This window comes from Triturus cristatus, chromosome 11 (genome assembly GCF_964204655.1).
Source record: "Triturus cristatus chromosome 11, aTriCri1.1, whole genome shotgun sequence".
Taxonomy (NCBI): domain Eukaryota; kingdom Metazoa; phylum Chordata; class Amphibia; order Caudata; family Salamandridae; genus Triturus; species Triturus cristatus.
This window is the reverse complement of record NC_140594.1, coordinates 738409048-738428636: the sequence shown is the minus strand read 5'-3', so window position 1 is coordinate 738428636 and position 19589 is coordinate 738409048. Positions and strand designations below refer to the sequence as shown.

The 19589-nt window shown below is 42.9% G+C and overlaps 1 protein-coding gene across 8 annotated transcripts in view; it reads right to left on the bottom strand.

Annotated features, from left to right (window-relative positions):
- DOCK10 (dedicator of cytokinesis 10) overlaps positions 1-19589 on the bottom strand; it is a 1791775-nt gene that overhangs the window by 194279 nt on the left and 1577907 nt on the right. For 6 of the 8 annotated variants that reach the window (XM_085634396.1, XM_085634392.1, XM_085634394.1 and 3 more), the window contains exons 46-49: positions 16759-16816; positions 15880-15984; positions 5312-5418; positions 1278-1400 (exon numbers count right to left, since the gene is read on the bottom strand). In XM_085634396.1, the coding sequence (XP_085490522.1) occupies positions 1278-1400; positions 5312-5418; positions 15880-15984; positions 16759-16816 (393 nt within the window). The remainder of the gene's footprint in view (positions 1-1277; positions 1401-5311; positions 5419-15879; positions 15985-16758; positions 16817-19589) is intronic. The other 2 variants (XM_085634398.1, XM_085634399.1) reach the window with 1 other exon arrangement.

Sequence of the window (19589 nt, the reverse complement as noted above, 5' to 3'; positions counted from 1 at the left end):
TGTTCTGTATGAAAGTAAAACCTGTACTTTGTACTGTTTGTGACTTCCCAACAGTGGGAAATGGCCAAGGCTCATGTACTTGTTAAGACATCTTTAGGGGAATTCACTCGTTTGTGGTACATTTTAGATCTGGGCATCTCCCTGGAATGATGAGTTTCCCTAAGGGTAGTGCAGCAAGGGATATGCATATTTTATGTCCTTGTGCTGGGACCCCTACACACTCTTCTATGCACTTTTTCTAATTACTGTAATGTCGAGGAAATTCATAGGAAGAAACGTTTAAAGCTACTGCTATCATTTGGCTATTGAAATTCAAGACCAATCTTTTTTGATCTAATTGTTAAAGAATTCCCTTGCATGAGCTTTGAGTTATTTCTCAAGACAAGATCACATTTGGGTGATTGAAGATTGCTGGCCTTTTGCTACTTCTGATGTTTACGTGTTAATTAACTTTGACATTTCAGTCTTGCTTCCATGAATCATCATTTGAGTTAAATTATGATTTTTATATAGAAAACAAATATTTATGTTTTCCAGCGTTTCTTGTTTTTAAGATTACTTTAATCAACATCAGCTATTTTGATTCATTGATTGTTTGGAATTACAGCTTGAGTGCACTGTGGTGGAAAAATCATACCATTTATGAGAATAATGTTATCAATGCTGTCATTTGCTCAGCAGCTAAAAATTCACAGAATGCCTTCACTATCTAAAGTTGGTTTTCTATATTCTAATTTTAGTGAGAGACTAAAGAAGGAACACTTTGTCTATTTGTCGGCTTGTGTGAGAAAAGGTTAAAAGATGGGTATGAATAGTCTTATTTCTCACATGCTATTGGGCCTTAAAAAAATGTTAGTTTATCTTAACCTCATTGTGCTCCTTTGATTCAGATCCATAATTATGGGACAGGCAATTAACAGCAGCTAAAGCTCTATGGAGAATTGTTAACCACTATTAATGACAGTGCTTAATTTGGCCCGGTGGTTGCAGGTAGGGCCCACTGGTACTCATTTTTTCGTACTAGCACATATTTCTCTTATTCAGACTTTTGACTCAGAGCAAGAGAACCGACTTCATGTCAGATTTTTATGATACCCAAAACATGCATGAGTTCTACCTAGATTCATTGCAATATAAATTTGCCTTATGTGGATGTACAGAAAATCTAACATGGACCCTGATTAATAAGTACAATATATACATTTCAATCTTCAGGAACAAAGATGCGAAAGTAAAACCAGAATATTGTTATTTAAAAATAATTCTGTGGAACTTACTTTGAAGTCTCTTTGCTTCTCGAACACAGTAATGATTGGCTTGTTCACATTCGCAACAAGCTCATACCTTTCCGACTTCCACAGGTAGTCTGCACACAGCTCTAGCTGCTCCACAAGGGTGTTCTGTGAAAGCATATGAAACAAGCACATTTTATTCACAAAAGAAGTGATAAGGAAAGTTTCCTAGACAGATGAAGCCTTCCAATTTCAGGCTGTATATGTAGTTATTTTCTTGTACTTTGGTAGTGATGATGTGAGATTATGTCATATGAAGAAGCTAAACCCATGCAATATTTCCATTTCCTTGCACCAACTTTAAAAGTGAATAAATCATGCAAAATTTACTAGAGTGAGGTAATTTTCATAGATGTCAGTCAATTTTGTGCCACCGCCAAAACATTTGCACCCACCAATGAGTGCAAAAGCAATGTTTTGCAGCCGGTGCTAAATTGCCTGGCACGTGTGCATTTCATACAATATGATCTCAGCTCGTAATTGGTACTCAGTTTTACACTTCACATTACCAATCTGATAGCCTCTGTATACAAGAAGTTAGCATATACAAAAGTGACACTGTTAGTGTTCAAACGACTAAACAATGTAGTGAATTTCAAATATATGTGCGGCAATCTTCATACTGTAATACATATTTGCTTTATTGTATCAGACTTGGGGCAGATTTACTAAGACTTTGCTCCATCAAAAGTCATGCCAAGTGGTAATAAGTCTGGGAAGGGGATTTACTTTAGATTGCAAAAGCTATTTTCACTGGGAAATGCGCCATTTTCTTGACACAAATTGCGCTTTGCACTGCTTTGCGCAACTTTGCGTCAAGGAGTTGTTAGGTGGATTGTACTTGGGTGTTACAGCGCAAGCACCTGTGTGTTTTTTAAGCAAAGCATGATATACTAAGATAGCCAGACTGGGTTCCGCATCAAAAAATAATTCCACCTTGAAGCAGGTGCACATTTGGAGAAGTGTTGTTTTTTCTACAAACATTTCACACATTGCACAACACTGTACAGCACATATTCAATCGGTGGAATGTTATAAAAAAAGGCATCAGACTTTCCACTGAAAGGGTATACTCCCAGTACAAAACATATGCTTGCATCACACACACACCTTTGCACCAAAAGGTGTCTGTGGTGTTTGTTGTTGTTTATTAAGTATGTACAGTTTATTGAGCAACTCAATTGGCTAAATCAAAAGAACATGCCACTGGAACCATAAACATGCGAATAAAACCTATTAGGGTAAATAGAACACCGGAGCGCTGGTGCTAGGTGATTAGAGGAAGGAGATGCAACTGCTCAGGTGAGTGGGACCTTGAATGTGAGTGAGGTGTTTGAACTTAGCATGTTTGTGTATCGGGAACCAGCGGAGCTCCCTGAGGTGTGGTGTAATGTGAGCTCTGTGAGGGAGGTTGAGGATGACTCTGACTGTTGAGCTCTGCATGGATGTAGTTTTCGGGTGAGTTGCTTGGATATCCCAGTGTAGAGGGTGTTCCCGTAGTTCAACTGCTGGCTTCTACTCACTAGGGTGCTAACAGTGCTTCTCTAATGACAAGCTTTAACGAGAACTTCCTGTAAAACACTTATTAGCTATTTTTAAGTTGTGCTCTATTTGTGCCTGTGGTTGCTGGTGACACTACACAAATTTTTGGGAAGGGGCTTATTTTAAATTGTTACACTTTAACCCAAAGCAAGAGGGAGAAAGGCAAAAGTTGAGAAATAAGGAGGAAGAGAAAAGTAGGAAAACAATTAGTGGATGGGATGAAATGATCCTGTAAAACACAGAAAGTGCAGGTAGGTAGAAAAAGAGAGGTGGAATCAAAACTAAAGAGCCTTGTAATGCTTAATTTGAGCCGGTGGTCGCAGGTGGGGCCCACCAGCACTCATTGTTGGAGACCAGCACTCAGACAGAAAACAGTGACGAAGAAGCAACGTAAGGATGAAAGAGATAAAGAAGCAGGGAGTGCCTGGTGGTGGTTGAAAGTGACATGAGGTGGAATCAAGACTACTATTAATGCAACTAGGGTATTCAGCATAACCAACATTCATCAACACCAACTGCAGACTTCTGAGCAAAACATTGGTCACTGGCACTTATTCTATTACAAACTAAGCACTGGAGACTTACAGCCTCATGCATCAAGCCAAAATCCAGTCGGTAAAATACCGATTCGCTAATAGCTCCCGGTATTGAGTTAAAAATACCCAATCCCAATGCATCAACCCAAAAGCAAAAATCGCTATTTAAGGAATCCTTAAATAGCGATTCCTTAAATAGCGATAGCATTTAAGGAATCCCAAATTGAGATTCCTTAAGTTAAGGAATCTCAATTTGGGATTCCTTAAATGCAATGCATGAAAGTTAAAAAATTAGCGAATTCGCTAATAGGGGAGCAAATTACCATGAAGATGAACTGCATGGTAATTTGCTAAAAGTTTGAAAAATGCACTTTTGTGCATTTTTCAAAGTTTCATGTTGCGCACACACATGCCCTTAGAGCATGTGTGTGTGCAACATATGTGCACATATCAATTTCAGGGGTGCAATAGGGTGTCATTTTGACACCCTTGCACCCTTGAAATTGCATGAGCAATTTGCGAGAACCTACTGGTACTCGCTATTTGCTCATGCAATCTCCAATTCATTCCTATGGGCCTGGAGGCCCATAGGAATGATTGGGATGGCATTCCTTAATTGCTACTCGCAATTTGCTAGTAGCAATTAAGGAAAGTTAAGGAATCGCTATTTGAATAGCGATTCCTACATGCATGGCCTTTTGCTATTCCTTATTAGCGATTCCTTATTTTTCGCTAATAAGGAATCGCAAATGGCATTGTTGATGCATGTGCCCCTTAGTGTTTCGCAATCCCAGAATTTGTCCGTGCCAGTCATCTAGCCAACCAAGCTCCAGTGTGTTTTCTTTCAACAGTGCAGCAGGTGTAGTGGCACTGGGGCCCAGAGGCCTGATGGTCCCACTGAACTCTGAATTCAAACAGCAGCCAGGGTGGCCATTTCCTTCCTTGCACTTGGGCCCATGATAGACTGGCTACACAACACAGCCAACCTCTCCCACCTATCTGTGCCCCCCTGTACGTTTGTATTTCTGTGCCTCTCCTGGAACATGAAGAAGAGGCATAGAACCACCAAGTATTCGAAGATAGAATGATTTACTATTCTAACACCAGTCCTGGAGGGCTTTGGGGAATGTTTTTGTGTGTGAGCTCAGCCTTACTTTTAAAAATATGGAGATTAAAAACACAGCTTTGCGAGTGCACATGCGTAAAATAGATTGGCATGTGCACCAGAGGCTGTGGGACTTTGACAGATAGGGAGTTTAGGCAGACAGAACACTGGTGGCGAGAATCTAAGAAAAACGTAGTACCTTTGCATTTTTTTTTTACTGAAGCACTGCTTTTAAAAACACAGTGTAGTTGTAAAACTGCAGAGCAAAGCACATGATGTTTCATCATTGCTAGACTGGGAGCTGACAAGGTAAGCATAGGTCAAGATCACAATTTGCATTGAGCCACTGTCTACTTCTGCACCTGGCTATAACTGTGTTGATCATGCAAAGGTATATGCGAGGCATGTGAAAGCACATCAGAAAATATGTCCCTCAGTAAGTCAGCCTACACCTGCCCAAATGTGTAAGCTCTGCCACTGGTAGTCGAGTGGTGCATAACCTATGTTGCACCTATGTGGGCCCATTAACCATTGGAGTTGTTAATTTTTGACATTTTGTTTTATTTGCGCATGTGCAAAGCACATGCAAGAGGTAAAAGATTTTGGAAATCCCTTAACAGATACAATGGTAAAATCACATGTTTCCAATATCTTGTCTACTCCATTACAGGTTTCCCTTTAATTATTTTCCCAATTTAAACATTACACAAATTAATAAGATCACTCCGCTTTATGTAAGTTCTGAGATTCTATTGGGAAAATAAATGTATGCTGACCACACAGCACAGAAAGAGGCAGGAATACTCCAAGGTGACTAAAAAATAACTGTCTCTGACCTCTGTGTAGGGAGTGTCTTGCATCCCAGAGTCTTCTTTCATAGCTCCTTCTTCTCTGATGTTGGGTGTAACACTGAGAAACACTGGCCAGCCCACAGAAAACCAACCTGCAAAATCATATATTAACAAATGAAGCATCTGACACATTCCTTGGGGAAAAAATTAAAATTAATCTGTGGCAGTGAAGATCTCGTTCATCAGGTGAGGCTGGCATTTGAGAATACATCGAAGTAAGTTTAGCTGCTGTCTTAACGGAATGACTATGGTATCGCTGCTAAGGCAGTGTTGCCTTTTTAGCCAACAAAAAGATGCTTTCTAGGACATTTAGGGCCTAATTATGAGTTTGGCGGTCTGAGGACTGCCAAACTCATGGTGGCTCAGCAGTGGTGGTCCAGCCACCGATGCAATGGCGGTCCAACCGCCGGATTACAACTTGGGCGGTAGGACCGACATGGCACCGCCACAACTGCCAGAGATCCCTTACAGTGGCGAGGCGGTCTGAGGGCTGCAATATGCTTGGTGGTGCTACTTACTCCATGAAACTGCTGGTTCTGGAGAATAAAAGGGGGCACTACATGTTGGGGCTCCCCGTGTGCATGTACCCTATTCCTGCACGGCATGGACTACATAGACCATAGACCATGCCATGCAGGAAAGTGCATTGGCGGTCCCACGGTGGTGCAGTTTAAGTCTCACATATGAGCCTTTAAACTGCACCGCTGCAGGACCGCCACACCACCTGCCCGCCAGACCACGATGATACTCGTAATCTGTCGCGTGGGCGACGGCCCTCTTTGGCAGTGTGGGAGCGGGGCCATGGCGTGTCACCCGCTCCTACACAACCAAACTCTAAATCGGGCCCTGTATATCAAGTTTAATTCTGTACATGTGGGTTCAAAAGCCCAGCATGCAAACTTGCAGGCTAAAAAGCCAGGATTGGCTGAATGTGTTACACGTGACATGTTAATGTTAATGTTAATGTTAGAATATATTTATAGAGCGCCAATTACCAAAGGTCTTTAGGCGCTAGTAGCGTGGACCAGAGTCCCTTAGTCCCAAGTGTAGTCAGTGCACTGTAGGTGAATTTAACCGAATGCCTCAGTAAACAGGATGGTTTTAAGTTTTTTCCTAAACGGAAGTAGCATGGGTTCCCTACGCATATTGTCCGGAAGCTTGTTCCAGATCTGGGGGATCACAACTGAGAAAGCCCGTCCCCCCAAAGTAGTTCTGTTAAAGCACGGGCAGGCCAGCAGGCTGGCCTCAGATGACCGAAGGTGGCGTCTAGGCACATAGGGCTTCAGGCGATCTTTGATGTATTTGAGAGCCACTCATGTTTAGGTTTATGCGCAATGCTCAGACCCTTGAACCTGACCCTCTGCTTGATATGGAGCCAGTGTAACTGTTTTAGCAGGGGGGTAGCATGTGCTCTTCCTGGTAATTTAAACATCAGCCTTGCTGCATCATTTAAAACCACCTAGAGTTTCCCCAGGGGTTTGTCAGGGAGCCCCGTGTATACTGCATTGCTGTAGTCCAATCGTGACAGAATTAGGGCCATCACGACGGTGCGCATGGTAGAGAATAACAGCAGGGTACAGAGCTTTCGGAGTTGCCGCAACAGACCTGTGCAGCTCCCCACTACCGCTGACACCTGATTGTTTAGAGTTAGGTTGGTGTCTAGTTTGATGCCAAGGCTCTTTACAACTGGTACTGGTGTCGGGGTAGTACTGAGCTCTTGGCACCAGAAAATACTTGACCAGGGTGAAGCCTCTATGGTTAGAGCCACCACCTCTGTCTTATCCGGGTTCATGAACAACTTGGCTGCTAAGCTGTGTGTTGCCTCCAAGATGTAGAGGGGACTATGGCTTCAGTGCTTTAATCCACAGAGTTTTTAAGCACACTTTGGGCTTTCAGGCCTTTGATTCATCAGAAAAGTAATTATCAAACATTATACAAAGAAGGAGCTGGATATGTTAAAATGTCATGAATAAAAAGAAGCAATATCAATTCAACATACCTGCCATAAGGAAGAGAAAAGCAACATGTTTGTAAAATGAACATAGGAAGGGCCAGAGATGCAACTAAGTAAAACAGTTTGGAAAATTAGATAGTGCTAGCTGCTTCATAAAATATATAAATGTAAATAAACAAATTGTAAAACTGTCAATTTTAAAATGCTCTGTGTGAAAGATTTGGAGCCTAAAAATGAAGTTGGTATGCTAAGCTTTATTCAAGGGATCAAAGCAAATACAGCTAATAATAGTAGAGATGATTGGTGGACGTAGTTGAAGTACCCTTAGAACATTGGAATGTTGGGAGCTCCATTGAAAACAATGGCATGCTCCGGGCTCTTAATGGCCGGTAGAAGCCCAGAGCTCTAACATTCCAATGCTTGTTCACAGCTGAACAAAGGCCTCATGGAGCCTGAGGGGATTCCAATCTCCTCGGGCTCTGTGAGGCCTTTGTTTTACAAATTAGAACATTCTGCTCTTTAGGGGCAGAATGTTCTAATAGCCTTGGAGCCCTCCATAACGGGCTCTACCAGCCATTAAAGGCTTGCTCCCTTGTTAAAGGCCCTCACCTTCGGCTCAGGCCTTTAACGTTGGAGCAGGCCTTTAATGGCCAGTAAAGCTCGCAAAGGCGGGCTCTAAGGCTATAATATAACATTGGAATGTTGGGAGCCCCATTGAAGACAATGGAGTGCTCAAGGCTTCTAATTGCTGTTGGAGCCCGATGGGATTTAATCCGCTCAGGCTCCATGAGGCCTTTATTCCATTTGTTAGAACATTCTATCCTCTAATGGTGGAATGTTTTAATAGCTTTATAGTCTGCCGTAGCTTGGCCATACCGGGTATTAAAGGCCCGCTCCCTTGTTAAAGGATCGAGCAGAAGGCGAGGGCCTTTAATGCTGGAGCGTGCCTTTAATGGCCCACTACAGCGGGCTATAAGGCTATAGTATGCACTGACACAAATAGAGGATACATTAGGAACAAACAATATATAGTAATATGCTAGAGTCTAGCATTTCAATTTGTCTGTTAAAAATAAAAACACATTTTAAAAAGCTGCAACCTTACCATTCAATTTAAAATGTAGATGTTTCTATACTTTTTATTGTTAATAAAACTGTTTCATACCTGTTGCAGTACCTGTGAGGATAGATTTCCGATATCTTAACTCGTGTAATTAACGGACATCGCTATTAAACTAGGAACATTTTGGTCACTTTTGGACCATGCTGGGTTAATCACCTTGGAACATTAGGAACGTTATAGCTACAGGAGAATAAAAATACTTTTTGAAAGCCTTGAGGAAGTCACTTGGTGTGGCGAAACACGTGTCGGCTGTTGTGCATTCGGATCAAGACTGTAAAGCTGCAAATACCCTTTACAAATCGTCTCCTTAATGTCATGCCTGTCTTCGGACATGGGTCTTTATGGTCTTTTTGGAAAGCAGTGATGTTTTACACAATGTCTTCTTAAATTAAAATGAAACATTATTTGTATAAATCCATCTCTGTTTATTGCCAGTGACATATTAACATAAATTGTATGCAGTTTGCTTATAACGGTTGCACATAGAAAAAACAGGATATTACTTTTGAGTGCCGGGATACTTGTATACCATATTGCTTTACATAGTGACTGTACGCAGGATCTGTGTATTTGTGCACCTAAGGTAGTAAGGTGCATTTGTCTTCCTGAGTGGCACCACAAACAAACTGCTCTTTTGTCTTTGATGTACTAGGTAAACTAAGAAAAATATCTCGATTGCCCATTCCGATTATATATTGTTTTCTGAGGTGCGATCTGCTATACATTACTACCACTCTTGTCTTTTATGTGTCCTTTAGAGTTGACTAACGACACTGCATGGCTCCTTCTTTATTTTTAGATATGTTCACCACCCTACTTCTCAAATCATGTCACTGTTTTCTTTTGTTAACACTCTTAGGGGCATGTTATCTACAATCTGCCATAATCATCGCAAACCGAGGCTAGCGCATTTTATTGTATCGCCGCATATCGATGGATTTTCTCGCCCTGTTAGCGGTGTATTATCAACACGACGCTCACAGGCGATGCAAAATCCAGCGAAATCGGTGGAAACCAGCGATAGCAGTATGAATCCTGCGATAAACTACCTGCGATATTGGAATGCTTGCTGATACGCAAGCGTGTACTTAAGCTGACAATCCACCTTCCATTGAAGAGATGGGTAAATCAGCTTTTTTTCAGGTGTAAATTTCTAGTGATAACCGTGATTAGCGGGACTTTTTTGATTGCTTCGCGGGTCCAGGGCCGCGTTGCTAATTCAGCGAAGTTGTGTTTGTGACTTAATGGGGTTCTTGTAAGGAACGGCTACTTCGCATCTAATTAGCGATATATATCGCTGGCCTGTGATGCATCCCGAAAACGGCTTATATCGCAAGATAACATGCGCTAATGCATGTTAACGAGGCCTTGATGATAGCGCTATAATGAAATCGCCGCTTTAGCGCTGAAAAGGGCTGCTAAAATGGTGAAAACACGCTTGCTAATATGCCCCTTATAGTGTTTGCACTGCAAAGGTGATTGTGATTTCATCAACTATATATATGTTTATGCAATTTTTTTATGTCTTATATCGCAAAATTTATTTTCAGAAGGTATCTATTTTATGGAAATCAAGAAACGTATTTGTCTGGGGCTTGGACTGCAAGCGGTTCCCACCAGATTCTCCTGAGTGGAACCAATCATTACAATTTGTCCTCTCGCCTCAATTTGGTGATGTGGATTGTCCTATTGGAAAAAGGCTCATAAGTGGAAACCAAATTGAGCACAGTGAGAATCAGACTACAGTGTAATTGTGGGGGCAGCAGGTCGCTATTGAAACAGAAATCAGAGTTTGGCTGCCAAAACACAGATTCACAGACAAGCAACTGAACCCTTGTGGTTGGAGAAGGAACACATGGGAGAAATTGCTGTATCTGCCCACCTGCACTAGTTTGTCGCAGTCGCTTCTGTTAGTTGAATTTCAGAACAATAGTGAAGGGGAGAAGTTAAACATGGACGGTATGTGTGGCATGCTTTTTCATAGATCTTTATATAATGTTGCATACAATACAGGCGATGATGTTTGACAGCATAGTAACTGTCTGTTCATTAAGTGCATTAGCGGGTATGATGAAATATTAGCATGTAGAACACAGGCCTTTTGTAACCTAGGTAGTTTAGGTTTCTTCAGGATAACACATTGTATATGCTCAACTATCTTGTGTTTTTCTGTTGCTCACAGGAAAGGATTTTTCCATCAACAGCAGCCTTTTACATTTGAAGGTAACCAGGGATCTGCTTGCAAGTGCAATTACCATGTGTAGTTTTGTTCCAGAGGAACTGAACAGATACAACATAACTGTTTCTGTGTGCTTCCTTAAATTTTTCAGAAGTGTTGTTAATTTTCCCCTAAAAGAAAGTCCGAAGCTAAGCATGCAGAGGAACTGTTTAATGACAGAACTATATTGGACACAAAAATATGCAAATTCTGGGTCTTTTGGAAACATTTATGGAGAATTAGTAAACTATTGCACTAGGCACTCTATCACGAGCACTGTATTACACAAATTGTAAAATTGAATACTTATTCAGTAGGCACAGGATACATCAGCTAATATCAGGTAACAACCACAAACATTTACATATTCTAGGGGCAGATTTACAAGTCCCCTGCGCCACCAGTACATCACTTTTTGTGACATACTAGCGGCGCAGGGGGCTCCTCCATATTTACAAGGACAGGAAAAACCACCCTGCGTGACTTTTCCTTTACACGCAGCACTTTGCGTTGAAGGGGCATTCCATGGGTGTTGCTGTGGGTGTTCCCCACGCAACACCCATAGAACAAGACACATCTCCAGATTTACAAGAAATCGTAAATCTGGAGATGCGTCTGAATGCTACGCTACCCTAGAGGTGGCGTAGCGCAGTGCAACGAGGAGAAATGTTTTCATTTCTCCTCGTTTTTTCCTCTTTAAAAGCGTGCTGCATTCTACAGCACGCATTGAAAGAGGAAGATGCCTGTAGTGATTGTTTTTGTGCAGGAAGGTGCCCATTCCTGCACAAAAACAATCTCCCCACGACACAGGCATCCTTGCACCATAGTGCAAGGTTGCCTGCACCAGGCTATGGCTGAAGTTTGTGCGCCATCTCAGGGAGAAGCAAAGAGATGCAACATATTCTTATAAATACTTTGCATCCCTGTGCTTCGGAAGTGCCACAGCGTGGCGCTGCCAAAGGGCTTGCGGTGCCACGCTGCGGCACTTCCTTGTAGATCTCCCCTTCTGTGTTTAATGTAAATGTCAAAATGTTACTTTTTTATAATTTGTGCAGTACTTTTGTCTTTCTTTGCAATGATGATCAGGAGGGAATAGCTGTGCAGGTTGAACGATTATGCTGTTATGATTATAAAAAATATATGGAGCATGCGCACGCAGAATAAGATAAATCAGGGGCGTTGCTAGCTTGGTTAGCTAACCCTGCTCGCAGAGGGACGGTCATTTTAGAGTTGATATGCCCAAAGGGGGAACTTATTTATACCCAGCGGGGGATTAATAATCAGTTTTTTGCCTATTATAAGGACCTCTATTAGAGTAGTGCGACGCGGAACGATAACGTCCTTGAAGCATTTCTGGTTGCAGCGGGGCTCCTGCACCTTGATACATCACAGGCCGATCTTTTAGGTCAGGATATCACGCTAAGCGAGGTTAGGGGAACGATAAAGCATATTGCGAGGAATAAGACACCTGGGGCTGATGGCCTGCCAATCGAATTTTATTTGACCTATATTGATCTCTTGGCCCCTAAACTAGTAGCTCTTTATAATGAGGCGAAGACTATGGGGGTGCTCCCTGCTTCTACCCATTAAGCCATCATTATACAGTTGCTGAAGCCAGGGAAGTCACCTTCGGACAGGACTGCTTATCGCCCGCTCTCTATGCTCACAACTGATTATAAAATATTGAGTCGAATCTTGGCAACTAGATTGCTCCCATGTATGGTGAACTTATTGCACAACGATCAGGCGGGGTTCATTCCAACACTGAACACTGCTATTAATGTGCAACGCCTACTACATATCTTGGGTGTTGACACCTGTCTGTCGGCACCTTCTGCCATTTTCTCAGTCGATATAGAAAAAGCATTTGGTAGTCTGGAATGGCCGTACCTGTTTCAAGTGCTGCATGGCTTCGGGGTGGGTGAAGCTTTTGTGGCTTGGACGGCGTTGTTGTATAAGCCCTCTACAGCTCGGGTCAAGACGGGTGGTTTGATTTCGGAGGTGTGCGCCATGAGCCGTGGAACGCGGCAGGGTTGTGCGCTCTCCCCTCAGTTGTTTGCCTTGGCCATAGAACCTTTAGCGGCTCAGGCCCGGTTGGGACGATGCTATTTGGGGCTTAATGTAAGGGGCTCTACTCAATACATTGCGCTTTGTGCCGACAACCTGCTCATGTTTCTGGCAAACACAACTGATGCCCTTGAAGGTGCAAAGGGTTTGCTCAGGGATCTTGAAACGGTTTCGGGACTCAAGGTGAATTGGGCAAAGTCCGACTGCCCCATTGGATGGGGGGGCCATTGCACACTGGTGGAGTGCAATGGGAGTATAGATGTTTGCCATAACTTGGGACCCACATTTATCATAAGCCGGCTGACTTGCTGGAAGGTAATGTGGGTAGAGCTATTCGGAGTCTCCAGGGCAGCATGGATTTCTGGGGGACCCTGCCTCTTTCAATGGCGGGCCGAGTGGCCCTCCTTAAAATGGTGGCTCTCCCTCGGTTATTGTGGTATTTCGGAACTCTCCCAGGATGGAACCCCACGTCGATTTTTATACAACTACAATCACTGATCACAAGTTTTCTTTGGGCAACTGGCAGGCAGCGGGTGGCTCTGAAAATGCTAATGAGGCTGAAAGCCAATGGAGGGCTGGCGGTCCCTGATTTTCAGACTGACTACTTGGTAGCCCAATTGCAATGGCTTACACAAGCAGTGGCGTCGGAGTTTCGGGGCCCGGCAGAGCGAGACGGAGGGTGGGTGTCAAGTCAGGTGCTGTCCCGTATTATCCTGCAGCAGCCATTATGGCTTCAGACGCTCACTGATGAGCTGAGGACGTTTCGGCTTTGCTGGAATAGGAGTCAGCGGAGGGCGCGAATTGGCCGTCCTTATGCCTTGGTGATCCCTTTAGCTATGTGTGAGGTACTCCGGCATGGTGGCGACTGGTCTGGGTTGGCTGGATGGGGAGAGAGGGGACTCCATATGTTAGGGGATTTGTATGAGGATAACACCCTCCTCCCCTTTACTGCACTGCAGGACAGGTTTGATCTTCCACGTGGGGATTTTCTGCTTCATTTGGCCTTGATCTCGGCCATCCATAAATGCTGGAGAGAAGGGTTGTCCAAACCGCAGACTTCTATGGCTTGTCAGTACGTTGTAATGGCGGCAGGGACCTTTAAGGCAGTTGCTTGCTTGTATAGGCATATGACGCGCGAGGCGCTGACTCCGATGGGGGAGCTGCAGCAGAAATGGAAGGGGGACTTAAGTAAAGAGATACCAGAGACGGTGTGGGCTGAACTGGTAGAGAGGGCATGGAAAAGTACTAGAAATGCCCGTTTCCAGGTACTGCACTTTTTTATACTGCACAGGGCGTACCCCACCCCAGCAAAAATTAATGCCTACTTTGATACGGATACAGCGCGCTGTCCGCAATTAAACACGGAAGGCGCAGATTTCCGCCATATGCTGTGGGACTGCCCCCAACTGGGGACGTATTGGGAGGAGGTGGTCTCCCTACTGTGTAATATCACTGAACGGACATTGGACCCTGCAATAGGCCCCTGCTTGCTCCATTGGTTCCCCCACACATCCAAGACCAAGATTACTAGCACATTCTTGGATTTGGGTCTTCTTCTGGCCAAAAAAGACATTACAGTGCATTGGAAGTCTAGTCGGGGCCCCAGCTTACAGAGATGCTGGGCTGACCTCCTTTTTAGATGGGCAGAATGTGAGGGCACAATTACATTGCAGTTGGCTCGTAGAGCGAACAGCGACAAAGCTTTGAAGGCGGCAAGGGTTTGGGAGGCGCTGATGATGTTACTGAAAGCCCCGGAGGAGGAACTAGATGCGACCCTTGCGTCAAGTACCCCGGCTGGTTCGCCCTGATGTGTATTGCTATATAGCTTTTGTACCTAGCTGTGAGTGCCGCTCATGCAGTTAATTATATCTATTGCCGACGCAGTGGTGTTCCTTGCTGTTTAACTACTGAGATCTGTTTTGTGAAATTCTTGTTCCCTATTCTGATGCTGTTACAATAATTGCTCTGGGAGACACACCGAGGTGGGGAAGGGTTAAAAGGGCAGGGGGGTTAAGGTTGTTTATTTGGATGTCTTTTAGATTGGGGATTCTGATATAGTTCATTTGTAGCTTATTGCTGCAATGTTACTCCTTCAGTTCTCTGCTTTTATCGGGCAGGACTTCTCTGGGGGGCTATTTTACAATCCTATAATTTGTGAATAGGTATATTACATCTAACTGAAAATGATGATTGGTATGACTCAAGAGCCTTTGCTGGCCCTTATATCACATGTGTGCGTCTGGATGTCTTTGTTTGATAACCAATAAAATATATATATTTTTTTAAATGATGATCAAGAGGGACAGTGTGACTTTTTTGCACATTGTGTACATTTTGTCACAATACTTATTTTGTACTGAAGAATTGTGAGGTGGATGGTTAATGGTCAGTTTTAAGATCCTATTAAAAGCATGCAATATTATAATGGCTTCTGGGAGATAATGAACACCTAAAATTACATTGCTGCCTTCACTGTAATATTATGAGTCTTTTTCAGTTTTATTTTGTGATGCCTTCTTAAGTAAAGTTGTAGATATACATTTCTATTGTGTTTATATTTGTTTGATAGATATTGTAAAAAGGCACTTTACAACTCCAGTCTCTTTCCTGTATATAATAAAAATATACAATATTTTCCATTGTGGATTAAAAAACAGATTAAAATAATCTCCTGACTTTCTGCAAATCAATGAAGATCAAAAGTGAGTACTTTAATAGTGAAATCCAGCACACACATACTAACACGTTCATAGTTTTGAAGGTAGATTAGGGAATGTCTTTATGCACTTCTTAATTGAATATGTATTATGCCACGCCATAAGACCAGACATGCATGTTCATGCTGGCCACAGGGATTCTGCACTTCCAATCAATTGCACAATCTATCAGTTCATATAATTCCAATACATGCTCTTTGCTGATTTCTGCAGTTATGATGCACAATCCAAAATTTTGAAAACTTAAAATAGTGTTAAAAAGATTATTGTTTTAGACATGTGAGCCCCATTCATGCTTGCAGAAACCAACCCCCCCCCAACAATAGTGTATGATACATGCAGCCCCACATATCTAATGGTTCCTTTACATGATGTTCAAGACAAAGAAGCCCCACATGCAGTTATTTTCCAAGGGTCTAATTTTTCAAAATATGCATTACTCAAGTACAATCCATGCACTGTTAAGACACTCACTTCTTTCTCTATTAGTTGTTAGTATCAGGTTATTATCAGAGAGTTGGGCATCTTCCTGGAGTAAACTGCTACTTGAGGTGCGATTCATTTCGTTGCTCCAGTAACCTATGGTAGTGAGACACATTAAAGCAACACATCTATGGTCCCTGTAGACACATGCATTTTAATCAACAAGTAGGTATACAGTTTAGAAGCATTGCAATCGGTAGTAGCTGTGAGGAGCCTGCCAGGCTATGCATCATGCTTATTTAATATATAGGGTGAAGACTCCCTAAAGGGTTTTGGCTGTACAATACATTTACACAATCTGTGTATTTCACAAGAATGGGGATTACCTGAGCAATGCTATTTTTATCATATCTAAGTTGTGCAGGTGTGGTGTAGTTCCAGTTTGTACACTGTTTTATGAAGAGTGCTCTATATACTGATGCTTTTTGGGGGAAAATATTTAGTGCACATAATACTTTTAAAAAAGATGCTATATTTGCTATTGTTTGGTAAATGCACTCTGCTTTAGATGGGTCATGTCTTTCTACCCGTGCACCTCTTGGAAGATAAAAACCCTGCTTAAGCTTGTAACTCATTTTCCATATGGCTTGTGCTTTTCCTGTTGCAAATATTTCCAGAGCTGCTAACCCTAAAATAATAATTGTAATGCTATCTAGAGGTCTTGTTATACCATTTAATTACTATACAATTAAATGAATTGTCATATTGGTTTCACTTGTCTCTCAACATCCACTATTATTTTGAACTCATGAGACTTCCCTTACTGTTGTTTGTATGTACCAGAGTGATACAAATCAATAAATGTTGCATTAGGTTAATTGTGCTGTAAGATGGGCAGAGACATCTGTTTTTGGGAAATAGAGAGCTTACCTTTTCTTTTGAGGTATTCTGCAATGAGGGCAGCTATATGAATATAACACATAGCACTCTGCAATGAAAAGGAGAAATGTGGTACTAAATGTATACTCAGGTCCAATATCACTTCATGAAACATACTGCTGCTTTTACAGCCAATACCACTTCCATTTAGAGGCTAACTTGAAAAACGATAACAAAGGTCAATTAATACAGGCAATAATGGGGGCTTAGAAAATATATACTCTAGGAGACTGTTAAAAGTGACATTGAAATGTTCACCATATTTGAATTAGCTTAAGCTGTGCATTGTAATTGGATAACACTCTGATATATCTGTTCATGAATAAAACATATGTTGCATTTAAATATGAATTGAAAAATTTGATTGTGCTTACCCATTTAATTGATCAAACAAATTATATAGCAAACATCAAAGGTTTTGATATATTTACATTTATTTTTAGACAGAATGGCAATGCCTCAAAAAATGAAACTCTTACTTTGAAATATACTGTTGAGAAATAGTCTTGTTGCATCCCTCGCCCCACTCTACATTAACTATAACTTACCACTCTACCATGCACTGTGTTTTCCGAAACTATATCTTTTGAGATGTGATAAGTGTTATTATGACTGCTATGATTTCACATCATATAAGTTATATAATATGCATGCGAATAACCAGTGCATGGAGAAAGGGTGACTCACAGTTTTCTTAGCAATAATGTCATTGTAAATGTAGCAGTGATATTATCAATGATGTCATAAAAGATGTCAGGAGTGATGTAATATGTGGTGTAATTAGCAGTGCATGGCGAGGAGAGCATGAGTCAGAGGCGGCTCCTCCATTGGGGCATGGGGGCAACGCCCCACTGCTTTCTAGCAGAGCGAGAAGCAGAAACAAAAAATGGTAAAACTACCATTTTATGTTTCTGCTTCTCGCATTGCGAGAAGGCAGAAGTGCCTGGTTGGGGGCGGGCGGGTGGGCGGTCCTACTTGAGGACAAGGGGGAGTGGCTTGCCCCCTGTTGTGGGCCCTGACTGTTTGGTCATGCGCACTCTCCCTTTTTCTGCATGCAGCCTACATAGAAAAATAGCCTCCCTACAGGCACCCGGCTGGTCGCCGTCCGTCCGCACCAATCACAATGCTACCATTGCTGCATTGTGATTGGCTTAGGGGATGGGAGGGAGGCTGCCTAGCTAAAACGCAGACCCAGCCAGGAGCAGCAGGACACAAGGAAGGTAAGTTTTTTCTTTTTTTTAATACCGTCCCGGGCCGCAACCCCCCCCCGCGAACCCGCGCGACCCTCCCACCCGTCATGCTGGCTGGCAAGAGGTCTGGTGTCTCTCCGAATCTGCAGGCTGCGTAAGCGTGTCACCGTGTTATCGGCTCATGTTATTTCACGTGCTGGAGGCACTTGGCAAAATGTTGGAAAGACACGGTTTGGGGGGCAGTCGTAAGGTGGTGCCCTTGAGGGGGGTGAGTTGCAACTCTAACCTTTTTGACAAAATGACAACCATACATTTTGCCTAGAATCTCATTGCCAGCTCTTTGCACATATCTGATATCTGTTTTTACCACAACATTCTCTCAGCGTGTGACTCATATTCAGTACTAGATAGTCAAACCGCAGTCCCATCCCTCCTTCAGTGACATCAGCCAATTAATGCACAGGAAACAGGTTAATGAAAGGGAGATCCCTAAGGAAGCCAGGAGTCTGTAGCCCATGGAGGAGAGGGGGGTTCTAGTTACTTAGCGAAAGAGGGAAGGAAGTGCCTTGCTTGTTCATAGCTGGCAAGTGGCTCCATGTCATGTGCCACACCACCCCGTCCTGTCAAGTTTCCAAGTTGAAGGCCCGAATATCTAATCCTTTCCCCGTTGTTTTCCTTTGCATTCTGGGTTTTGTAGTCCTGGTTTTGTAATGAGACATGCACAAGAGTTCTGCACCATCTTCCGCGCTTGAAGAGCTCTAAGGACACATTGATCCGTGTGAGAAGTTGGCCTGGTATATGATGTTCACTAGTTAAAGTGACCACCTTGTACCATGCCAAGCAACCCTTATGGTGTGGTTGTAAGTCAACCTTTTCGGACTAGCTGCCCTAGTGGTAGCGTAAGCTAAGCAGTCTTTGAGGCTAAACTCGTTAAAGCGTGTTAAGCAGGCTGTTTTACCATATGTAACCCCCCTTTATACCAATGAAAGGACACCACACAGATATATATTCAAAATATATATGTATTTATTACTCAAAGTATCCCCTAGACTCTTTATGAGCACAGGAGCACAAATCGTTAAACAAGAAAGTATTACAATATACAGAAGTTGCACTTTATATGGATAGGCCCTGGTGGCCGATCAAACGATATACTAAAATAGTGGTATAAGTACCACGAACAGGAAAGGGAAAAGGCCTAGGGCCTCTAGAATCACTGGGCCTACGAGGAGCTAACTTCAGTTAGTGACCAGGCGGTCCACGGGTCGCCTGTGCAGTGAGGAAAGTTACATGCGGGCTCCCATAGGTTTTCAATGGGTGCGTAAAAGTTCAAAAGTTACTGCTAGAAGGGTCTTCTGGATGGACTACGAACTTAAGACTTAAAACACAGACACTAGAGATATTTCTCTACACTTGGGCACCGGAGTGCCAGCTTTACCTCACCCACAGGAAGCGGGTGCATAGGTCTCGAAGTGCGTCGGGTTTCGTCTCTCTGTTCAATGGAGCCTGATGACAAGGATGCTGCAGGCGACCGGTCCAGAAGAGATGCGGTGGATCCAAGAGTGGATCAGAGTTGTAGAAGACCTGAAAGCAGAGGGGACAGTGTTCACAGTCACTAGCCAGTGACCGGCG